This window comes from Bufo bufo, chromosome 1 (genome assembly GCF_905171765.1).
Source record: "Bufo bufo chromosome 1, aBufBuf1.1, whole genome shotgun sequence".
Lineage (NCBI taxonomy): Eukaryota > Metazoa > Chordata > Amphibia > Anura > Bufonidae > Bufo > Bufo bufo.
Genome location: NC_053389.1, coordinates 41,242,117 through 41,265,598, shown reverse-complemented (window position 1 = coordinate 41,265,598; position 23,482 = coordinate 41,242,117). Strand labels below are relative to the sequence as shown.

Below are 23,482 nucleotides of genomic sequence, written 5' to 3'. Positions count from 1 at the left end.
AATCTCACGCCTAAAGAATCTGGGAAAGCTGGGTGACTACTAACATGGTTGTAGTTATACCACACATTAGCCGTCTCCTGGGCGTCCTACCTGCCTATGGTTTTCCATGCTGTCCTACTGTTGTTGTTGTTCAGGAGTCTTGGAAAGCTGGGTGAGCTGTATTGGCAGCCATGTACAGTAAGATTCCATTCTTTACCCTGCAGCTGTCCTCACACTGAGCCTTAGCTCCCCGCTCTGTGCTTTGTGTCGGGCTTTTTACAAGCCTTATAAAGCCATGAGAGGTTTTTTAATCATTTCTGCTCAGAATTGTTGTGGTTTCATTATACAACCTCAGTGCCCGGGCCGCAGCCTGAGAGAGTAAACCAGGGATATAAAAGCCGATCTGGCTCAGGGTCAAGATGACGTCGTTATTACTTGGGTCATGAACACAGGGATGGGTCTGTAAAGCAACAAGGGTCCGCTGCTGCACCGGTGGGATAAATCACCGTTCACAACAAAAGTCACTGCTATGAAAATAAGCATATACATTTTTTTAAATCTGGAACCAATCAGCAAGGTGCTGTTGACAGATCAGTCATATCCATTATATACCTATAGTTCAGCGCAAAAGTCTGCATTGATTGATGTTTTTTATTAGAGATGTTTATTACAATTATTATGTAAATATAACAGGAGTGACAGATCTGTGAACAGCAGCCAGTTGATGGTATATCTTCTAATATATAAGTATATGCGTGTGCGTGTGTATGTCCGCTAAAGGAATTTACATTTACAATCACGATATTTGGCACACAGGTACATCAAGTGTCCGGGAAGTTTTTAGACCAGGTCTCAGCTCTCTAGGATGTACCGCTCCTGAGATATTCCCAAAAAAATGCATTAGCCAATAGCAGCTTGGTCACATGACCCTTATCAGCCAATAGAAGCTCGCAGGTCATCCAGCCTCCACATACACAGCTTTACTTCAGGTTTCCATAACAACCCAGCTATTTATCTTCACCGCTGTAGGAGAGCTTTAAAGGAAATCTGTCACCAGGATAATCGCTATTGAAGTAATAGCACTTAGTACCTTATTTCAAGATGTGCCTTTGTTCCAGCAATAGATGTTTTTATCCTCTGAAAATCCAGTTTATTTGGTATGCAAATGAGCCAGTAAGGTGCCCAGAGGGGCGTCACTCTTGCAGGAAGGAGCCCAGACACGCCCCCTGCCACAATGTGTCCACCCTCAAAAGATATAAAACCACGTCCCCAGGTCCCTCTAAGCCATGCCCCTGATCTGGGTATGCCACGCCCCCTCCCACTCCTGAGCCAACGGGGATTGAAAAAATTAAGGTAAAAATCAACTTCTAAAATAATCAGTATGAGATGGCTCACCTATTGTCCAGTGAGTGGAAGGGTGCACCCACTAAAAAGATTCACCCAATCTTCAAAAAGTGTTAAAGTGATAAAAGCTATATAATTAAGAGGGGCACACCTACATAAAAAACCACTTTGGAGAAACGAAATATATAGCTATAGGAATTTATTGCTTATTAAAACTATATAGTAATACTATTAAAAACATTGATGCAAAACAAATAAAAGCACACCGAGCTATAGGGACTGGATATTTCGGCCATCTAGCAACCCATATTCTCAGCTCTATACACAAAATCCCGGGACAGGTTCCCTTTAAGGTACAGATGCCAAAGTCACTGTACTCTACTAATACAAGAGGATTGTTTGACTATTTGAAAGTAATATTTTACCATAAACTAGTGTCACTTTATACCAGCTAATAGGACGGGGGATGGGGAGGTAAAATAGGGGCAAGGTTACTACCCTGTGTGTGGGTGCTGTGGGTACTGTTGTTCTGGGATCTTCTCCACAGTTTCCTCTCAGCCCTGGCCATAGCATGCTTGCTGCTTGTTTCATGCAGCACTTCCTCAAGGGCCAGCGTGCATCACTTCCTGGGCTTTATGGGTTAGGTCATGTGACCTCGCTGACCAATCCTAGCCCTCCTGCGCATATATACAGTAAGTGGCTCAGCCCCCTTCCCAGATGCCTCAGTGTCAAGGTCCTTGTGTCCTGCTGATCCACTTTGAGTTGCATGGACAGAAGTTTCCCACTGAGCGGTCCAAGGTTGCCTTCATTGTGTCCCTGCTGTCTGATAAGGCCCTTGCTTGGGCAAATCCTATTTGGGAACATGGAGGTCCAGAGACCACTAATCTGCAGTCTTTCCTGGCTACCTTCTGGCTGGTCTTTGAAGAGTCGGGCCGCACGTCCTCCACTGCATCAGCTCTGCTGGGTCAGTACGCCATCCAGTTCGTACTGGCTGCCGAACTTGCATGGAACAATGAGGCTCAACTGGCAGTGTTCTGGGAGGGTCTTTCTGACCGGATTAAGGATTAATTAGCTGGTCGCAACAGTCTGTCTACTCTGAATGACCTGATCACCTTGGCCACAAGGATAGATATGCGTTTCAGGGAACGTTCTAAGGAGGTTGCATGCACCAGAAGACCATCTCGTTTGGCTCCATCCGTCCAGAGGCCGGTTCTTCCTCTAGTGTCCACCCCATCTGAAGAGCCCATGCAAATTGAGCTCCTTCAATTTTCTGACCAGGAACGTTTACGCCGCAAAGCAGAGAACCTGTGTCTGTATTGTGGAGGAAAGGCCCACTTTGTGCGTAATTGTCCACAGAAGCCGGGAAACGGCAATGTCTAGGATCAGTTGGAGAGGTTGTCCTAGACAAGGAGAAGTCCTTTCCGAAACTTTCAGTTCCGGTGACTCTCTCTCACAAGGGAGTCTGTGCCTGCATTCTTAGACTCTGGGTCAGCTGGTAACTTCATTCAGCAAGCTCTGGTCCATCGGTATCGGCTCTCTACCATCCGTCTAGAAAGGCTTCTGTCTGTGGCTTCCGTAAATGGATTGGCACTTCCTGAACCTGTGTTTTCTGTTACTATGCCCCTTAAGTTGCAAATAGGGGTTCTGCATTCAGATATGATCTCCTTCTATGTGCTGCCAGCGTCCGTAAATCCGGTTATCCCTATGTCAGCACACTTCAGTTGTGGACTGGCACTCCAGTCCGATTCTGCGTTTGGGATCATGCTGTCAGTCCATCTGACTATCAGAGGTCCGACCTGCTTCCTCACCTACTGTACCTGTAGACCTGTCTGGACCTCTGCAGCAGTATACCAGTTTTGCAGATGTCTTCAGTAAGAAAGAGGCCAAGACCCTGCCTCCTCATCGTCCATATGATTTTCCGATTGACCTTCTACCCGGTGCCACTCCTCCTCGTGGTCGAGTCTACCCACTCTTCCCGAGACCCAAGCTATGTCTGATTACATCAAGGAGAATATCGAGAGGGGGTTTATCCAGAAATCTACTTAACCAGCCGGTGCCGGGTTCTTCTTTGTGCAGAAAAAAGATGGATCCCTATGACCCTGTATCGACTATCGAGGTCTGAAAAAGGTCACAGTCAAGAATCGATACCCTCTTCCGCTAATCTCCAAACTCTTTGACAGGATCCGGGGAGCTAAAGTCTTCACAAAATTAGACCTGCACGGCACATACAACCTTAGCCGCATTCGAAAGGGCGATGAGTGGAAGACTGCTTTCAACACTCGTGATGGACACTACGAGTATCTCGTCATGCTCTTCGGTCTGTGCAATGCTCCCGTGGTATTCCAGGAGTTGGTAAAAAATATCTTCCGGGACCTGCTCTATGTCTGTGTGATTGTTTACCTGGACGATATACTGATCTACTCTCCAGATCTTACCACTCACTCGGAAGCATGTACGTTTAGTTTTATAGTGGTTGAGAGAGAATCGACTTTATGCCAAACTCGAGAAATGCATCTTTGAAAAATCTACCGTACCGTTCCTCGGATACATGATCTCGGATGCCGGGTTAAAGATGGATCCTGAAAAATTAAATGCAGTAATGGACTGGCCCTGCACACAGGGTCTTCGTGCTATACATCGCTTCCTTGGATTTGCTAATTTCTATCATCAGTTCATCCCGAATTTTTCATCTCTTACATCTCTGATCTTACTAAGAAAGGGGTGAATGCCAAAGACTGGACTCCTGAGGCGGAGGCCGCCTTCGTCCAATTAAAGAGGTCCTTTGCTTCTGCACCTGTTCTGCATCATCCAGATGTCTCCCGCCAATTATTTTTAGAAGTGGACGCCTCCTCCATAGGAGCCGGTGCTGTTTTACTACAGAAAGGTTCCAAGGGCAAGATGTTTACATGTGGATTCTCCTCCAAGCTCTTCTCCCCTGCTGAGAGGAATTACTGTATAGGAGACAGAGAGCTTCTGGCCATAAAACTTGCCTTGGAGGAGTGGTGTTATCTATTGGAGGGGGCCCAGCATCCAGTGATAATCTTCACCGGACACAAGAACCATACATATCTGAAGATGGCCCAATGTCTGAACCCTCACCAAGCCAGATGGGCACTCTTCTTCTCCTGTTGTGATTTTGAGCTTCACTTTCACCTGGCCGAGAAAAACAACAAGGCAGATGCTCTGTCTCGGTCATTTGATTTCTCCGACCAGCAGGAGGAGCCCCAGTACATTGTAAATCCTGCTCGCTTGATCACAGTGGCTCCTGTTCTGGTAAAAGACATCCCTCAGCCCCCTTCCCAGATGCCTCAGTGTCAAGGTCCTTGTGTCCTGCTAAGGTTCCTGATTTCCACTTGTGTTCCTGACTCATACCTGTATTCCTGGATTTTGCTACCTGTTAGATCCCTGCCTACTTGTCTTGACTCTTGTGATGGATACCAGTCCTCGTGCCCGCTTGACGTCAACTACATCGAGCTCACAAGACGCGGTTTGGTCCCTGGTTACCAAGACGTCACGTCACGTTACAGCCTCCTGGAGGAACATGTAAGGTCAACTTGGTACAGTTTACACAGACACCTCTTGTCCACGCGGGCACAGAGAGGCAACAAGCTGAGAGAGCCATTTCACTGCCGCAGTGAAACAGCGCTTTCTCAGCCCGGGTAATCTGCCACCAGCTTCTCGTTTGATATAAGCCCGGTACGCTAACGGGATTATAAATGGTGAGAAACCAACCCGCGGTAGCTTATAACTAGGCCAAAACACGGACGTGGGGATTCGTGATCGAGATACAAGACAGCACAAGATTAAATTATATATTTAATCGCCTTAAGGGCACACTAGATATAACACTATACACACAGAATATATACAGTGGTCTGGACCCTCCTTCCGAGAAAAAAAACGCCCGCTTGCTGGCACAAGCTTTTTAACCTGTAGCCGGTCCCTTCCCTTCCGGCCTTTGGGGGGGTCCACCCCCCCATCTGCTGGGCTGGCAGCAAATGACCCCCAAACCCCTTTAGGGTTCATAGCTCCAGGCCAAAAGGTCACAGGGAGATGGTTCTGGGACCAACGAATCCGCCTAGGTTCCGGCTACCAGTAGAGTCCAAGCATGGTACCATTATTGGGTTTCTGTGGGGAGATATGTATATATCCCTTCCCTGGCATCCCACCACCAAACTAAGACCACGGGCATTTTCATCGTGGCCACCGGGACACAAATATGTATCCAGTTTGCGCCTGTGATCGCCAGGCGATTCATAATTCCTTATAAATCGCCGGTTCCATGCTGTCTGCTAGATTTGATTGAACTGGGGAATGGCTTAGACCCCCTGCAGGGAGGTTTTCCTGCAGGATCCATGCTGTCTGAATGGGGTGTGAAATTGCAAACAAAGGTGGCCTTCAAAAAGTTCCCTACCATATGGCTGGGGCTTTGAAGCAGGGCCCTCCTATGGAGTTCACTACCTCTGCTAGCTGACAGCTAATGGCTGGTGTGGGAAGATGGTTGACATGAAATAATAATCCATATTCCTCACAACTCTCCTGTTGCCGACCTGGATTGCCTGACCTGTACCTGTGCCGCCTGCCCTGACCTTTTGCCTGTCTGACTACGCCTCTGCCTCATCCTTCAGTCCTCCACCTCTGGTACCTTTTTCAGGTACCTCCTGGTCCGTCTGGACCAGCTGCCTCGTGTGCCTATCCTCCTCAAAAGGTAGCAACCTGGTGTTCCCCTCGGGAAAGTCTATCCCCACCATCAGGGGTACTGTGAAGATCGAGGGGTTCACTTAGACAAATCCCTTAGAGGTAGGACACGTGGCACAGTGGGTTCAAACCCGCTGGTTCGTGACACCCCACATATTATAAGGTATATATTGGGTGCACCATTTCATTATAAGTAGCACCCTACCTCACCCATAGATAAAAAATAACAATAGACGGACTAGTCCAAAAAAGTCATTATTTCAATAAAACACACAAAATCAATATACTCATTAAGGCCACAAGGGGTGATAGTGTTCATCTATATGTCCATCTAGCTTCTTTATGTTTCAAAATGGTGACAAGATCTCCACCTCTAATACCTGTCCTGATCGTCTCTAACACACAAAAGGTCAGAACTCTGACATCACTATTATGTTTCAAAGTCACATGTCTGGAGATAGGTTTATCACGTTTATTTCTTACATCCCCCACAAGTTCCAAAATCCATCTCTTAAATGCGCAGCATGTTTTTTCCTACATACATCAAATTTTATGTACATTTACATAGATATATTACACCCTCAGTATTTCAGTTAGCAAAAGAGCGGGTATGGTATACCCTATGTCTACCAGAATCTGAAAACTGAGACCCTCTATCAATAAATTGACACGCTTTACAATGGCTGCAACGAAAGGTACCAGCCTGTCTATTGGTCAGCCATGTCTCTTTTTTATGAGTCTCAAAGCGGCTGCGAACCAAGGTATCTCTTAAGTTGCGCCCACGTCTATACATAATTACTGGAAAATCTGGAATGAATCCTGAGATGTCTGGATCTGTTTTCAGAAGTGACCAATATTTACCAAGTGTATTTCTCACTTCCTGTGCCAAGGAATCAAAAGTTACAATAATACGTATGGGTTTTATCATCTTGTTTTCTGATTTTGGGGGTTAATAGCTTGGTTCTGTTGCATTTCCGTGCAAATTCCCATGCTTGATTTAATGCTTTTCTCGGGTATCTTTTTTCTCGAAATCTCTGATGTAGAATAGAAACCCTCTTTCTCAAAATCCTCATCCCTTGTATTCTGAGGAACTGTACCTTTGGGATTCCCTTCTTTAGTGGGGTGGGATGAAAGCTCCCCCATTGCAGAAAACTGATAGTGGAGGTCTCTTTACGATGTAAGGATGTCTGAATCATATTATCTTTTTTCCATAGCCGAATATCTAGAAAAGCAATAGAATCTTTCTGTATCTCATGGGTAAAAAACAACCCAATATTATTCTGATTCAGTGCCTCGACAAATAACTGAAAATCTCGTTTCTCACCTGACCACAATATCAGAATGTCATCGATATATCTTACCCGCAGTAAAATATGTGAGACCCAGTTGGCATATTGGTCAGAAAACACTATTGTATCCTCCCACCACCAGTCCAGGAACAAACTGGCATAAGTTGGGGCACAGGAACGCCCCATAGCGGTACCCCTGAGCTGGTGGTAATACTTAGAATCGAATACAAAATAGTTATGGGTCAAGATGAATTCCAGCAAACGAAGAAGAAAACTGTAATGGCCCTGGTAATGATTGATTTTGGTATCAAGAAAATGCTTGGTAGCCCTCAGTCCCATTTGGTGTGGGATGATGTATAAAGGGCCTCAACATCAACCGAGGCCAGCCACACATCAACTACTATTCCTTCGAGTTTCTTAAGCAGGTCCATCGTATCACGTATATACGAAGTAAGGGATAGAACAAAGGGATGTAGAATTCTATCAATGTAAATTTTGATGAGTCAAATTTCCAACCCCCGAAACTATTGGCCTCCCTTTTTAGGGGATGTAACCCCTTGTGGACTTTAGGAAGTCCATAGAAGGTATCAATTTTCGGATATTGGGGGAATAGGAATTCATACTCTTTCCGATCTATCCAGTGATTATCTACAGCCTCCTTTAAAAAAATCGACAGTTGAGTGGTAGGATCTCGCGCCAATAATTTGTGGCTTTTTGTATCAGAGAGGAGTGATAGACACATCTGTTTGTACTGTTCACAGAAATGACAACAAAAAAGCAAAAAAACATTGTGCGGAATTTCTTGCGCCAGACATGACCCATGAGATGTACGATAGACTTCCACATGAGATGTGTGAATTACAGGCATTGTGTCTGGTCAGGGTTTTATCTCATCCGATTGGGACTCATAAAATTACAAAGCAATTCATCCAGGCTGCAGCCAGGATCGGGGAACGCCTTGTAAATCCTAATGGATGATGGAAGAAAAGGGTTAACCCAGAGCGTATCTCAGCTCCTCAAATCTGATACTGTGCTTGCTACACAGCGTATCTAAGGTGTACTACATGTACCTATCACTATCATGTGTGGAACAGACTGCTGTATCCGTGTATCCAACTGTCTGCTGAGCCATGTATCTAAGCTTATATCTGATACTGTCTACACAGCTGCTGTATCTAATCCCATGATGTATGATATGGTCCTCTGTGTTAGTGTATCTAATCCTAGCTTGTGTGATACTGTCCACTGAGCTGCTGTATCTAATTCCATCATGTGTGATTCTGTCTGCTGCATATCTAAGCATATATCTAACACTGTCTGCAGAGCTGCTGTATCTAATCCATCAGTGTATGATATGGACTGCTGTGTTAGTGTATCTAAAACCTTGCTACTGTCTGCTGAGTTGCTGTATCTAATCCTATCAGGTGTGATGCTATCTTCTAGGCTCCTGGATCTAATCTTATCACGTGTGATACTGTCTGCTGAGATGCTGTATCTAGGCTTACTGTATTAGATACTGTCTTTGGAGCTACTGTATCTAATCCCATCATGTGTGATACTGTTTTCTGCATATCTAAGCTTATATCTAATACTGTCCTGTCTGCAGAGCTGCTGTATCTAATCCCATGATATATGATATGGACTGCTGTGTTGGTGTATCTAAAACTATGATGTGTGCTACTGTCTTTTAAGCTGCTGTATCTAATCCTAGGATGTGTGATACTGTCTGCAGAGGTGCTGTATCTATTCCTATCATGTGTGATACTGTCTGCTGAGCTGCTGTATCTAATCCTCTCATGTGTGATACTGTCTGCTGGGCTGCTGTATCTCTTCCTATCATGTGTGATACTGTCTTCTAAGCTACTGTATCTAATCCTATCATGTTTGATACTGTCTGCAGAGCTGCTGTATCTAATCCTCTCATGTGTGATACTGTCTGCTGAGCTGCCGTATCTAATCCTATCATGTGTGATACTGTCTGCTGAGCTGCTGTATCTAATCCTCTCATGTGTGATACTGTCTGCTGGGCTGCCGTATCTAATCCTATCATGTGTGATACTGTCTGCAGAGCTGCTGTATCTAATCCTCTCATGTGTGATACTGTCTGCTGAGCTGCTGTATCTAGGCCTATCATATGTGATATTGTCTTTGGAGCTACTGTATCTAATCCTATTATGTGTGATACTGTCTGCTGAGCCAATGTATCTAAGCCATATTTTTCTCTACTGTCAAAGAACTACATGGATCAGCAACCTTTCAGTTGTGAAACTACATCTCCCAACATGCTCCGTTCACTACTTTGGGAGAGCAGCCAAGCAAGTGTGCATGCTGGGAGTTGTAGTTTCACAGCAGCTGGAGTGCTGGAGGTTGCAAACCTTTCCTGTACTACATCCCCATCAGGACTATATGGCATGTTACTCATTATCCGTCCTTTTGCTCCAATGCTACCTATCACCTAGGGGTCAGTAGCAATTACTACAACCCCCATCATGTATTCTGGATCAATGCAATTTCATAACTATGGTACCTTATGCTGAGATTTGTAGTTCCTGTCTGATTGATTACCCTGCCTCTGACTGATGTCGCCACATTCTCACCAGGTATACAGCCAGCACGTCTCCTGGCGCCAAACAATGTAATATTGTAAATGGAAGGAGCAGTAAATCCACGTCACCCTAATGACGGATCATAAAAGACAAGTCCTGATTCACCAGAACCAGCATTAACCCCCCCCCCCCCCCCCCCCCCGAAAATCAATCCAGTCCCTGCCAGCGACAGGTGTGATTCATGTGTTTACTGCATCTATAGGTGGAACCTGCACTGAAAGGACCATGCTGGTATAACCTGGGCATCTCCTGTATATAATATTATATGTACAGCTGGTATAAGTTATACATCTTCTTGTATATAGTGATATGGACCATGCTGGTATAACCTTGGTATCTCCTGTATATAATTATATATGTACAGCTGGTATAAGTTATACATCTTCTTGTATATAGTGATATGGACCATGCTGGTATAACCTGGGTATCTCCTGAATATAATTATATATGTACAGCTGGTATAAGTTATACATCTTCTTGTATATAGTGATATGGACCATGCTGGTATAACCTGGGTATCTCCTGAATATAATTGTATATGTACAGCTGGTATAAGTTATACATCTTCTTGTATATAGTGATATGGAGCATGCTGGTATAACCTGGGCATCTCCTGTATATAATTATATATGTACAGCTGGTATAAGTTATACATCTTCTTGTGTATAGTGATATGGAGCATGCTGGTATAACCTGGGCATCTCCTGTATATAATATTATATGTACAGCTGGTATAAGTTATACATCTTCTTGTATCTAGCTATATGGAGCATGCTGGTATAACCTGGGCATCTCCTGTATATAATTATATATGTATAGCTGGTATAAGTTATACATCTTCCTGTATATAGTGATATGGAGCATGCTGGTATAACCTGGGTATCTCCTGTATATAATTATATATGTACAGCTGGTATAAGTTATACATCTTCTTGTATATAGTGATATGGACCATGCTGGTATAACCTGGGTATCTCCTGTATATAATTATGTATGTACAGCTGGTATAAGTTATACATCTTCTTGTATATAGTGATATGGAGCATGCTGGTATAACCTGGGCATCTCCTGTATATAATTATATATGTACAGCTGGTATAAGTTATACATCTTCTTGTATATAGTGATATGGACCATGCTGGTATAACCTGGGCATCTCCTGTATATAATTATATATGTACAGCTGGTATAAGTTATACATCTTCTTGTATATAGTGATATGGACCATGCTGGTATAACCTGGGCATCTCCTGTATATAATTATATATGCACAGCTGGTATAAGTTATACATCTTCTTGTATCTAGTGATATGGTCCATGCTGGTATAACCTGGGTATCTTCTGTATATAATGATATATGTACAGCTGTATAAGGTATACATCTTCTTGTATATAGTGATATGGACCATGCTGGTATAACCTGGGTATCTCCTGTATATAATTATATATGTACAGCTGGTATAAGTTATACATCTTCTTGTATATAGTGATATGGAGCATGCTGGTATAACCTGGGCATCTCCTGTATATAATTATATATGTACAGCTGGTATAAGTTATACATCTTCCTGTATATAGTGATATGGACCATGCTGGTATAACCTGGGCATCTCCTGTATATAATTATATATGTACAGCTGGTATAAGTTATACATCTTCTTGTATATAGTGATATGGACCATGCTGGTATAACCTGGGTATCTCCTGTATATAATTATATATGTACAGCTGGTATAACCTGGGCATCTCCTGTATATAATTATATATGTACAGCTGGTATAACCTGGGCATCTCCTGTATATAATTATACATGTACAGCTGATATAAGTTATACATCTTCTTGTATATAGTGATATGGACCATGCTGGTATAACCTGGGCATCTCCTGTATATAATTATATATGTACAGCTGGTATAAGTTATACATCTTCTTGTATATAGTGATATGGACCATGCTGGTATAACCTGGGTATCTCCTGTATATAATTATATATGTACAGCTGGTATAAGTTATACATCTTCTTGTATATAGTGATATGGACCATGCTGGTATAACCTGGGTATCTCCTGTATATAATTATATATGTACAGCTGGTATAAGTTATACATCTTCTTGTATATAGTGATATGGAGCATGCTGGTATAACCTGGGTATCTCCTGTATATAATTATATATGTACAGCTGGTATAAGTTATACATCTTCTTGTATATAGTGATATGGACCATGCTGGTATAACCTGGGCATCTCCTGTATATAATTATATATGTACAGCTGGTCTAAGTTATACATCTTCTTGTATATAGTGATATGGACCATGCTGGTATAACCTGGGCATCATTGGCTTCATAATCATATATGTATAGGCACGTGTATATTATTCACCGGTGATCATCCTTATTTGTTTGTCTTCGGGGGAACAATCAGTCATGACATCTGTAATCATTGCTCTAGCCCGGGCCTTGTGGACGGGTCTTACTACATCTCACATGACCGCTAACAATAGACAGAGGCCTTGTTTTCTTTTTCTTTTTTTTTTTTTGGTATTATGTATAGGAGAAGTCTGTACCAGGAGGAGACAGTGAAAGGTTACTGGGACCAGTTCACTGTGTTCTCTGTCCACAGCCACCTGTTACAAGACAAAATTGTTCTGACCGTACCGTTATACGAAAAGCGGCTAATATCCGACAAATAGGTTATGAATAGCTTTAGAGGATCACAGCTCTGGAGATGTGACATACCGTAGTGATCATGGGGGTCAGGGCTCTTTTTCTAGTCTCATTCATTCCCCCTACTGGTCATATATCTGTTTAGCTTTAAATGGCCGATAACAGGGAGCTATAGATGTATTCACCTGCTCTGCATTCAGGTTTGGTTTTATGTTAAATGGGGCCGTGGTCAAGAAGCTTTTCCACATAATACTGCCATAATGTGCCATGGTAATACTGTCACATAACAGCCTAAGTAATACTGCCATACAGTGTTAAGATAATACTGCCATATACAGCCCACACAATACTGCCATATAATCTCCAAATTCCACTTTCATATACAGCCCAGATAATACCGCTATGCTGCCATATAGTGCTAATATAGTACTGCCATATCAGCCCACATAATACTGTCATACTGCCTTATAGTGTCAAGATAATACAGCCATATAAAAGCCCACATAATACTGCCAAGATGCTACTGTCATAAATAGCCTAAATAATACTACTATGCTGCTATATAGTGCAAGGATAACACCGCCATATGCAGCCCACATAATACTGCCAAGATAATACTGCCATATACAGCCCACATAATACTGCCAAGATAACACAGCCATATAAAGCCCACATAATACTGTCATCATGTAATGCCCAGATGCTACTTTCATATACAGCCTACATAATACTGCTATACTACCAAGATAGCAATGCCATATACAGCCCACATAATGCTGTCATACTGCCATATAGTGTTACGATAATCTTGCAATATGAAGCCTACGTAATACTGCTATACACTGCCAAGATGCTGCTGTCATATACAGCCCACACAATATTGCTACACTCCCATAAAGTGCTAAGATAATACTGCCATATACAGCTCACATTACACTGCCATGATAATACTGATGATATGATAATACTGACATACACAGCCCACATAATACCACCACATGATGCCTAACAAATATACAGTACCCAGATAATACTCTCTTCCAAAGCTCGCAAAATATATACCACCATACACTGCAACATATTACTAGGTAGTTTTAGTTCTCTTTTTGGGGTCCATGTCCTCGAGGACCCCCTGTGAAACTGCAATTGCCCATCTTACCAACCCCTAAATCTATCCCATCCACTCTCGGCCTCTCCCGAGCCTGTAATGTCTGATAACAGAGAACAGTAGATCGCATTCACCTGCCCTACAGTCTTCCCCGGGCCTGACATAGCGGATGCCAACAGACTGCAGTCACCTGTCCTAACGCTGGTTCTACCCCGTCTGAAATGGCTGATAACAGAGAACAGTAGATCGCATTCACCTGCCCTACAGTCTCCCCCGGGCCTGACATAGCGGATGCCAACAGACTGCAGTCACCTGTCCTAACGCTGGTTCTACCCCGTCTGAAATGTCTGATAACAGAGAACAGTAGATCGTATTCACCTGCCCTACAGTCTCCCCGGGCCTGACATAGCGGATGCCAACAGACTGCAGTCACCTGTCCTAACGCTGGTTCTACCCCATCTGAAATGGCTGATAACAGAGAACAGTAGATCGTATTCACCTGCCCTACAGTCTCCCCCGGGCCTGACATAGCGGATGCCAACAGACTGCAGTCACCTGTCCTAATGCTGGCTCTACCCCGTCTGAAATGGCTGATAACAGAGAACAGTAGATCGTATTCACCTGCCCTACAGTCTCCCCGGGCCTGACATAGCGGATGCCAACAGACTGCAGTCACCTGTCCTAACGCTGGCTCTACCCCGTCTGAAATGGCTGATAACAGAGAACAGTAGATGGTATTCACCTGCCCTACAGTCTTCCCCGGGCCTGACATAGCGGATGCCAACAGACTGCAGTCACCTGTCCTAACGCTGGCTCTACCCCGTCTGAAATGGCTGATAACAGAGAACAGTAGATGGTATTCACCTGCCCTACAGTCTTCCCCGGGCCTGACATAGCGGATGCCAACAGACTGCAGTCACCTGTCCTAACGCTGGTTCTACCCCGTCTGAAATGGCTGATAACGGAGAACAGTAGATCGTATTCACCTGCCCTACAGTCTTCCCCGGGCCTGACATAGCGGATGCCAACAGACTGCAGTCACCTGTCCTAATGCTGGCTCTACCCCGTCTGAAATGGCTGATAACGGAGAACAGTAGATGGTATTCACCTGCTTTACAGTCTCCCCGGGCCTGACATAGCGGATGCCAACAGACTGCAGTCACCTGTCCTAACGCTGGTTCTACCCCGTCTGAAATGGCTGATAACAGAGAACAGTAGATCGTATTCACCTGCCCTACAGTCTCCCCGGGCCTGACATAGCGGATGCCAACAGACTGCAGTCACCTGTCCTAACGCTGGCTCTACCCCGTCTGAAATGGCTGATAACAGAGAACAGTAGATCGCATTCACCTGCCCTACAGTCTTCCCCGGGCCTGACATAGCGGATGCCAACAGACTGCAGTCACCTGTCCTAACGCTGGTTCTACCCCGTCTGAAATGGCTGATAACGGAGAACAGTAGATCGTATTCACCTGCCCTACAGTCTTCCCCGGGCCTGACATAGCGGATGCCAACAGACTGCAGTCACCTGTCCTAATGCTGGCTCTACCCCGTCTGAAATGGCTGATAACGGAGAACAGTAGATGGTATTCACCTGCCCTACAGTCTCCCCGGGCCTGACATAGCGGATGCCAACAGACTGCAGTCACCTGTCCTAACGCTGGCTCTACCCCGTCTGAAATGGCTGATAACGGAGAACAGTAGATCGTATTCACCTGCCCTACAGTCTTCCCCGGGCCTGACATAGCGGATGCCAACAGACTGCAGTCACCTGTCCTAATGCTGGCTCTACCCCGTCTGAAATGGCTGATAACGGAGAACAGTAGATGGTATTCACCTGCCCTACAGTCTCCCCGGGCCTGACATAGCGGATGCCAACAGACTGCAGTCACCTGTCCTAACGCTGGCTCTACCCCGTCTGAAATGGCTGATAACAGAGAACAGTAGATCGTATTCACCTGCCCTACAGTCTCCCCGGGCCTGACATAGCGGATGCCAACAGACTGCAGTCACCTGTCCTAACGCTGGCTCTACCCCGTCTGAAATGGCTGATAACAGAGAACAGTAGATCGTATTCACCTGCCCTACAGTCTTCCCCGGGCCTGACATAGCGGATGCCAACAGACTGCAGTCACCTGTCCTAATGCTGGCTCTACCCCGTCTGAAATGGCTGATAACGGAGAACAGTAGATGGTATTCACCTGCCCTACAGTCTCCCCCGGGCCTGACATAGCGGATGCCAACAGACTGCAGTCACCTGTCCTAACGCTGGCTCTACCCCGTCTGAAATGGCTGATAACAGAGAACAGTAGATCGTATTCACCTGCCCTACAGTCTCCCCGGGCCTGACATAGCGGATGCCAACAGACTGCAGTCACCTGTCCTAATGCTGGCTCTACCCCGTCTGAAATGGCTGATAACGGAGAACAGTAGATGGTATTCACCTGCCCTACAGTCTCCCCCGGGCCTGACATAGCGGATGCCAACAGACTGCAGTCACCTGTCCTAACGCTGGCTCTACCCCGTCTGAAATGGCTGATAACAGAGAACAGTAGATCGTATTCACCTGCCCTACAGTCTCCCCGGGCCTGACATAGCGGATGCCAACAGACTGCAGTCACCTGTCCTAACGCTGGCTCTACCCCGTCTGAAATGGCTGATAACAGAGAACAGTAGATCGTATTCACCTGCCCTACAGTCTCCCCCGGGCCTGACATAGCGGATGCCAACAGACTGCAGTCACCTGTCCTAACGCTGGCTCTACCCCGTCTGAAATGGCTGATAAAAGGGGTGCATAGTCCGCGACTCCCCAGCCTGAACTGGCTGACAACATGGAGCAACAGATCGTCTGCTGCCATCCGATATGTGGCATGAAGCTGCAATAATAGTCACAGAGTCGCCAATGGCTGACAACAGGGACGATAATGCTGGCAGATAGACTGCAAGCTCTTGGGCCCAGCCCCTACCAGATTTTATACAGAAGCCAGACCGATTAGATTAGACGGATGCGGATCCACATGGCGACTTATCCATGATCTTTAGAACATGCGTCAACTCACTACAATGGCCGCCCCGTCCTGGCTGAAGTCGCAGCATTAATTCTGCTTCCTATATGGTGATGCCAGCGGCTCCCAGCCTCTCATTACTTAACCGGAGGGAGGACATGGCCCCCACCGCCGCCCGCTCCTGACATTATCTGCTCTTCCATTACAGACCCATCTCCCAATTAGTAATTCCATTAATCTCCATTCTGGCATCAGGCACCACCTGCTATTTCAGTCCAGCGCCCGGCTGAACCATTTGCGCCGTCCAGACGCATCCCCGCATCCTGCTGTGCACAGGCTCTGATGTGAGATCACTTAACCCCTTAACCGCACGCCAGCAATGCCCTGCCGTGCCCTGGCGTGATCCTTAGCCATGCCCTGCGCCCAACCCCCCCCCCCCCCTCACCGCCATCCCTTTCCATCAATATTGACACATGACCTCAGCCGCGGAGGTAACGATTTTTCTTAAAAATGCCAAATTGTTTTTTTTCCGCTGTTTACCTGGCGGATTATGACGATGGCAGCAATTTTCGTAACAGCGAACTGGATGGCTGTTGGTCTGATGGCTTGGGTGCCATGATTGTCCATAAAGGACGCTCGATATTGGTTGAAAAAAAAACAAAAAACGTTTGAGTATATTAAAACGTGACCGATCCCATCAATTTGGCGGTATTCTAAAAAAAAATAACAACCTGTCCTTGCGCACCAGACGCCAGCAGGCAGCCTGTGTTACGATGTCGTTCTGCACCTGTGCCCGGTTGTGCCACCTTCGGCCTGCAACCAAAATGGGCTGTAAACCCTGCATAGGAAGAGGTTAATGGATGCTACATTGTATCACTGCTTTCTCGATTGGCGGTGCCACCGTTTACCTTACGGCTGCCATGCAGCACCAGCCTTCTGCCGTGAAAATGTAGCAACTCCACCCAACCCTGGAGATGTGCATTGCACCTCTGCCGCTGCCGCCGCCACCTCTACCACCACCACCATCTCCTCACCTGGACACCCAAGATCAGGACGCCGCTCAGGCACAGCCAAGCGCTCTTCGTTCTGTCCCAGTCGCCCATCCTGCCCGTCTAGTCTGGTACCGGTGATACCAGCTGTTGTGATGTGTGAGGCAGATGTAGTGCGGCACCGGGAGCTGCGGTCGGGGGTTGCGTCTCGCTGTCACAGGGGCATCCAGCGCTCAGTGTGCATGTCACGCAGATGTTGGGTATCTATCTGAACGTCTGTCTGATGAAGCCTCGTTCTGCTATACAAAGACGTATCCCATCCCCCCCACCCCCTCGTCATCTGTCTCTCTCTCCTTCTCTCTCTCCTCCCATCACTCCTTCACTTCCTCCTCTCCCTCCACCTTCTCTCCTCCCAGGGAGAATTCAATCCAAGGAAGGAAAAACATGAAAAGGGAAAAACTACATGAAAAATTCAGTGAGAATGTGGAATGATGGGAGCAAAGAGTCACCGACGAATCCCCCAGATTCACAGCCCCATAACCTGACGTATAGTTCTGTTATGTCCTGATGGCACTAAGAAGAGAGGAGCTGTCATTAGGGCACCGTATACCGAAGCACAGTGCCACTACAACCATTCTCAGTACCTGTTCTGCTCTTACAGTATATATATATAGTATATCCTGTATATATGGACACTGCACAGTGCCGCTTCTCCTGTATACTGGGTGTAATCCTCAGTATCTGCTCTTATCCTGTATATATGGACACCGCGCAGTACCAATTCTCCTGTCCTGTATACTGGGTGTAATCCTCAGTATCTGCTCTTATCCTGTATATATGGACACTGCACAGTACCACGTCTCCTGTCCTGTATACTGGGTGTAATCCTCAGTATCTGCTCTTATTCTGTATATATGGACACTGCACAGTACCACTTCTCCTGTCCTGTATACTGGGTGTAATCCTCAGTATCTGCTCTTATTCTGTATATATGGACACTGCACAGTACCACTTCTCCTGTCCTGTATACTGGGTGTAATCCTCAGTATCTGCTCTTATTCTGTATATATATACACTGCACAGTACCACTTCTCCTGTCCTGTATACTGGGTGTAATCCTCAGTATCTGCTCTTATCCTGTATATATGGACACTGCACAGTACCACTTCTCCTGTCCTGTATACTGGGTGTATCCTGTGGACGGGTGTGGTCGTGTTTGGAGGAGCTCCTGCTGATTGTCCAGCCACTTCCAGGGATTTTTCCACCTTTCCCAGCCCAGGCCCTGCCTCTCTCTCCCCAGGGAGCTGGTAGGGTCCTGGGTCATGAAGCGACTGAAGACCCAGGATCCTGCTTCCCGGGGTAGGCCGGCGGGAGGTAGGGGAGGTGAGCTACCGGCCTCAGTTCCATCTTCCGCCTCGGGGGTCAGAAGATCCAGCAGGAGTCGTGGTGCAGCGGCCCCTGCAGCCCCCGGAGGTGAAGCCGTGTCCATCGCCGGCAGTTCCAGGAGGGCGGACAGTAGCCCTCCAAGAGGTACGCGGAGTGCTCCTGGGGATGGGACGGTTCCGGTTGAGGCTGACTGGGGCAACATGAAGCCCCGGGAACTAATCGCCGTTTACAGCTCCCGGATCACGGCCTACCTCCGGGAGTACGAGGAAGCGAATAGGACCCTCAAGAAGGTGAGGGAGAACCTGAAGCTTGAGAGGGGGAAGGTGGACAAAGCAGCCAGAAAAAACAGGCCAGAAATATCGAGAAAAATAAAAGTCTGAAAAGAAGTGATTAAAGAGCTGCAGGAAAGAATGGGGGCCATTCTGGAAAACAGTGGTCCCTTTAAGGAAAAACTCATGAACGATGAAAGGTTCAATGAAATGTCTGGAAACCAAAAGCAGCTAGAAGATGACTCCTCTAGTGAGGAGGAAGAGTCGGACATGGGGGGGCAGCCTGCGGAAACTGGCATCACCACAGGTATCACCGCAGAGCAGGTGTAATGACTGACGACACGCACAGGGAGGAAAACAGGGAAAGCCCTGCCCAAGGGAGAGGGAAAGGTGGTGACCCCTAACTCACCTTGCGGCTGGCACCTGACTGCCCTGACGTCCCTAGACGGGTTCCTCACCCGTGCGGCGATCGCGTGCCTAAACCCTGGCTTTCCCTAATATGAGCCCTGGATAGTGAACAGGCCGGTGGGATCGCTAGTCCACACCACTATCACTAAGAGGGAAACACCAGGGAGAGGACAGACAAAACATACAAACACATACACCCAGGTGGGCGACCACAATAAACCAAAAAGGTCCAACAGGGATCTGGAGGGTAGCGTACTGGACCAACTACCAGCGAACGCAGCAACACAGCTCCAGAAGGTCAGAATAGATGTCCAGGCAGGAAGCTCTATCTCTGGCAACCAGAGAAGTGTGAGAGAGAAATATAAGGAGGTCTGGGAGTGCTGGACAAGGAACAGCTGAGGAGAAGGAGCTACGGATCCCTGAGTGAGCCAAAAGGGTTTGCTAAGCAAACCCAGAAAGCTACCATAAGGAAAACAGCCCTATCTTAAATAGAGCGTGCAGCCAACCGCTGCGACTTCCTGACCCCGGGTATAACGGAGTCAGGCGTGGTCCTCGACACCCTCGTGACAGTACCCCCCTCTCTACGAGGGGCCTCCGGACACTCAGGACCAGGTCTCCCAGGATGAGAGGCATGAAAAACCCGAACTAACCTGTCGGCGTTTACCTCAGACGCAGGAACCCACATTCTTTCCTCGGGACCGTAACCTCTCCAATGCACCAGATATTGAAGAGAGCGGCGGACCCGACGAGAATTAACAATTTTGGATATCTGAAATTCTAGGTTACCATCCACGACAACAGGAGGGGGTGGCAGCGGTGATGGTTCTAGAGGTGGAACATATTTTTTGAGTAACGACTTATGAAAAACATTATGAATTTTAAAAGTCTGAGGTAACTTCAGGCGAAAAGCCACGGGGTTGATGATGGCTACAATTTTGTAAGGGCCAATAAACCTAGGACCCAGTTTCCAAGAGGGAACCTTCAATTTAATATTCCTAGTAGACAACCACACATAGTCATTCACTCCTAGGTCCGGACCTGGCGACCGTCTCTTATCAGCCATGCATTTGTATTTACCTCCCATATTTTTCAAGTTAGCTTGCACCTTCTGCCATACCGATGAAAGAGATGACGAAAACCGTTCCTCTTCGGGAACCCCAGAAGACCCCCCTCTTTGAAAGTACAGAATTGGGGATGAAAACCATATGCACCAAGAAATGGTGACTTGCCAGTGGATTCCTGACGACGATTATTTATGGCAAACTCAGCTAACGGTAAATATGATGACCACAACTCTTGGTTTTCAGACACAAAACATCTTAGATATGTCTCAAGGTTTTGGTTGGTACGCTCAGTCTGTCCATTCGACTGAGGATGGAAAGCAGAGGAAAAGGACAAGTGTACCCCCAAACGAGAACAAAAAGCTTTCCAAAATTTAGAAATAAACTGGGTACCCCGATCCGAAACAACATCGGAGGGGACCCCGTGAAGCTTCACGATTTCACTGACGAATACCTGAGCAAGAGTCTTAGCATTAGGTAGTGCGGGTAACGCAATGAAGTGTACCATTTTGCTAAACCTGTCCACTACTACCAAAATAACTGTTTTACCCGCAGACAAAGGTAAGTCAGTGATAAAATCCATTGACAGATGTGTCCACGGTCTATTGGGAATGACGAGTGGTAATAGAGACCCTGCAGGACGTGTATGTGAAACTTTTGCGCGCGCACAGGTAGAACAAGAAGACACAAAATCCAATACATCCTGACGCAACCTTGGCCACCAAAAACGACGAGACAATAGTTCCAAGGTTGCTTTACTACCCGGGTGCCCAGCAAGTGCCGAATTATGATGTTCCTTTAATAATTCGAAACGTAGGTTCAACGGTACAAACAATTTCTCTGAGGGGCAAGAGACCGGGGCGTCCCCCTGGGCCTCTAACACCTTCCCCTCCAAAACAGAGTGTACCGCAGAAACAACCACTCCTCTTTGAAGAATGGGTACCGGATCACTCACATTACCCCCTCCAGGGAAACAACGAGATAGTGCATCAGCCTTGGTGTTCTTTGCCCCAGGACGATAGGTAATCACAAAGTTAAACCTGGTAAAAAATAGCGACCACCTAGCCTGTCTAGGGGTGAGACGCTTAGCTGATTCGAGGTACAGAAGATTTTTGTGGTCCGTAATTACAGTGGACTGCCCCCTCTAAGAAATGACGCCACTCCTCAAACGCAAGTTTAATAGCTAATAGTTCCCTATTGCCAATATCGTAGTTCTTTTCTGCTGCAGATAGTTTTTTAGAAAAGAAAGCACAAGGACGCCATTTGCCAGGAGACGGACCCTGAGACAGCACCGCCCCCACTCCCACCTCTGACGCATCGACTTCAACAATAAAAGGCTGAGAGACATCAGGTTGGACCAGTACAGGTGCTGAGGTAAACCTCTCTTTTAGAGAGGAAAAAGCAACTTTAGCAGCGTCAGACCATTTAGAAAAATCAGTCCCCTTCCTAGTCATGTCAGTAAGGGGTTTTACAATAAGTGAATAATTTTTAATGAATTTCCTATAGAAATTCGCGAAGCCCAAGAACCGTTGTAGTGCTTTAAGGTTCTCAGGAAGATCCCAATCTAAAATTGCCTGGACCTTCCTAGGATCCATACAGAAACCTGAAGCAGATAAAAAATAACCCAGGAATTGTATCTCCTGAACGGCGAAGATACATTTTTCAATTTTAGTATATAATTCATTCGTCCGTAGGACCTGCAGTACTTGTCTGACATGCACCTCATGTGTTTTCAGATCGGACGAATAAATTAAAATATCATCTAGGTATATTACCACAAACCTGCCGATTAGATGACTAAAAATGTCATTAACGAAATGTTGAAAGACGGCAGGAGCATTGGTCAGACCGAAAGGCATAACTAGATTTTCATAATGCCCCTCAGGGGTGTTAAACGCTGTCTTCCACTCATCCCCCTCCTTAAAGGGTTTCTGTCACCCTGCAAAACTCATATTTTTTTTTTTGGATAGTTAGATTGCTCATAGTGCGATATAGCAGAATATAATGCTCTTACTTACTTTCATGCGGCCGATTCTTTATAAAACGAACTTTTATAATATGTAAATGAGGGCTCTACCAGCAAGTAGGGCGTCTACTTGCTGGTAGCTGCTGCAGAAATCCGCCCCCTCGCCGTGTTGATTGACAGGGCCAGCCGTGATCTCCTCCTCCGGATGGCCCTGTCAGTAATTCAAAAATCGCGCGCCTCGCGTCATTCGGCGCAGGCGCTTTGAGATGAGGAGGCTCGTATCCTCAGCACTCCCTCAGTGCACCTGCGCCGATGACGTCTTCTCTTTCGGTGATGTCATCGGCGCAGGCGCACTGAGGGAGTGCTGAGGATACGAGCCTCCTCATCTCAGAGCGCCTGCGCCGAATGACGCGAGGCGCGCGATTTTTGAATTACTGACAGGGCCGGCCGGAGGAGGAGATCACAGCTGGCCCTGTCAATCAACACGGCGAGGGGGCGGATTTCTGCAGCAGCTACCAGCAAGTAGACGCCCTACTTGCTGGTAGAGCCCTCATTTACATATTATAAAAGTTCGTTTTATAAAGAATCGGCCGCATGAAAGTAAGTAAGAGCATTATATTCTGCTATATCGCACTATGAGGAATCTAACTATCCAAAAAAAAAAATACGAGTTTTGCGGGGTGACAGAAACCCTTTAATACGAATC

General features: G+C 46.3%; 1 protein-coding gene across 2 annotated transcripts in view; it reads right to left on the bottom strand.

Moving 5' to 3' along the window:
• Positions 1–17,998, bottom strand: part of APLP1 (amyloid beta precursor like protein 1) — a 54,952-nt gene extending 36,954 nt beyond the window's left edge. For both annotated transcript variants that reach the window (XM_040422216.1, XM_040422221.1), the window contains exon 1: positions 17,732–17,998. In XM_040422216.1, coding sequence (XP_040278150.1) covers positions 17,732–17,800 — 69 coding nt within the window. In that variant the 5' untranslated portion in view covers positions 17,801–17,998. The remainder of the gene's footprint in view (positions 1–17,731) is intronic.
• Between the last annotated feature and the right edge of the window lie 5,484 nt (positions 17,999–23,482).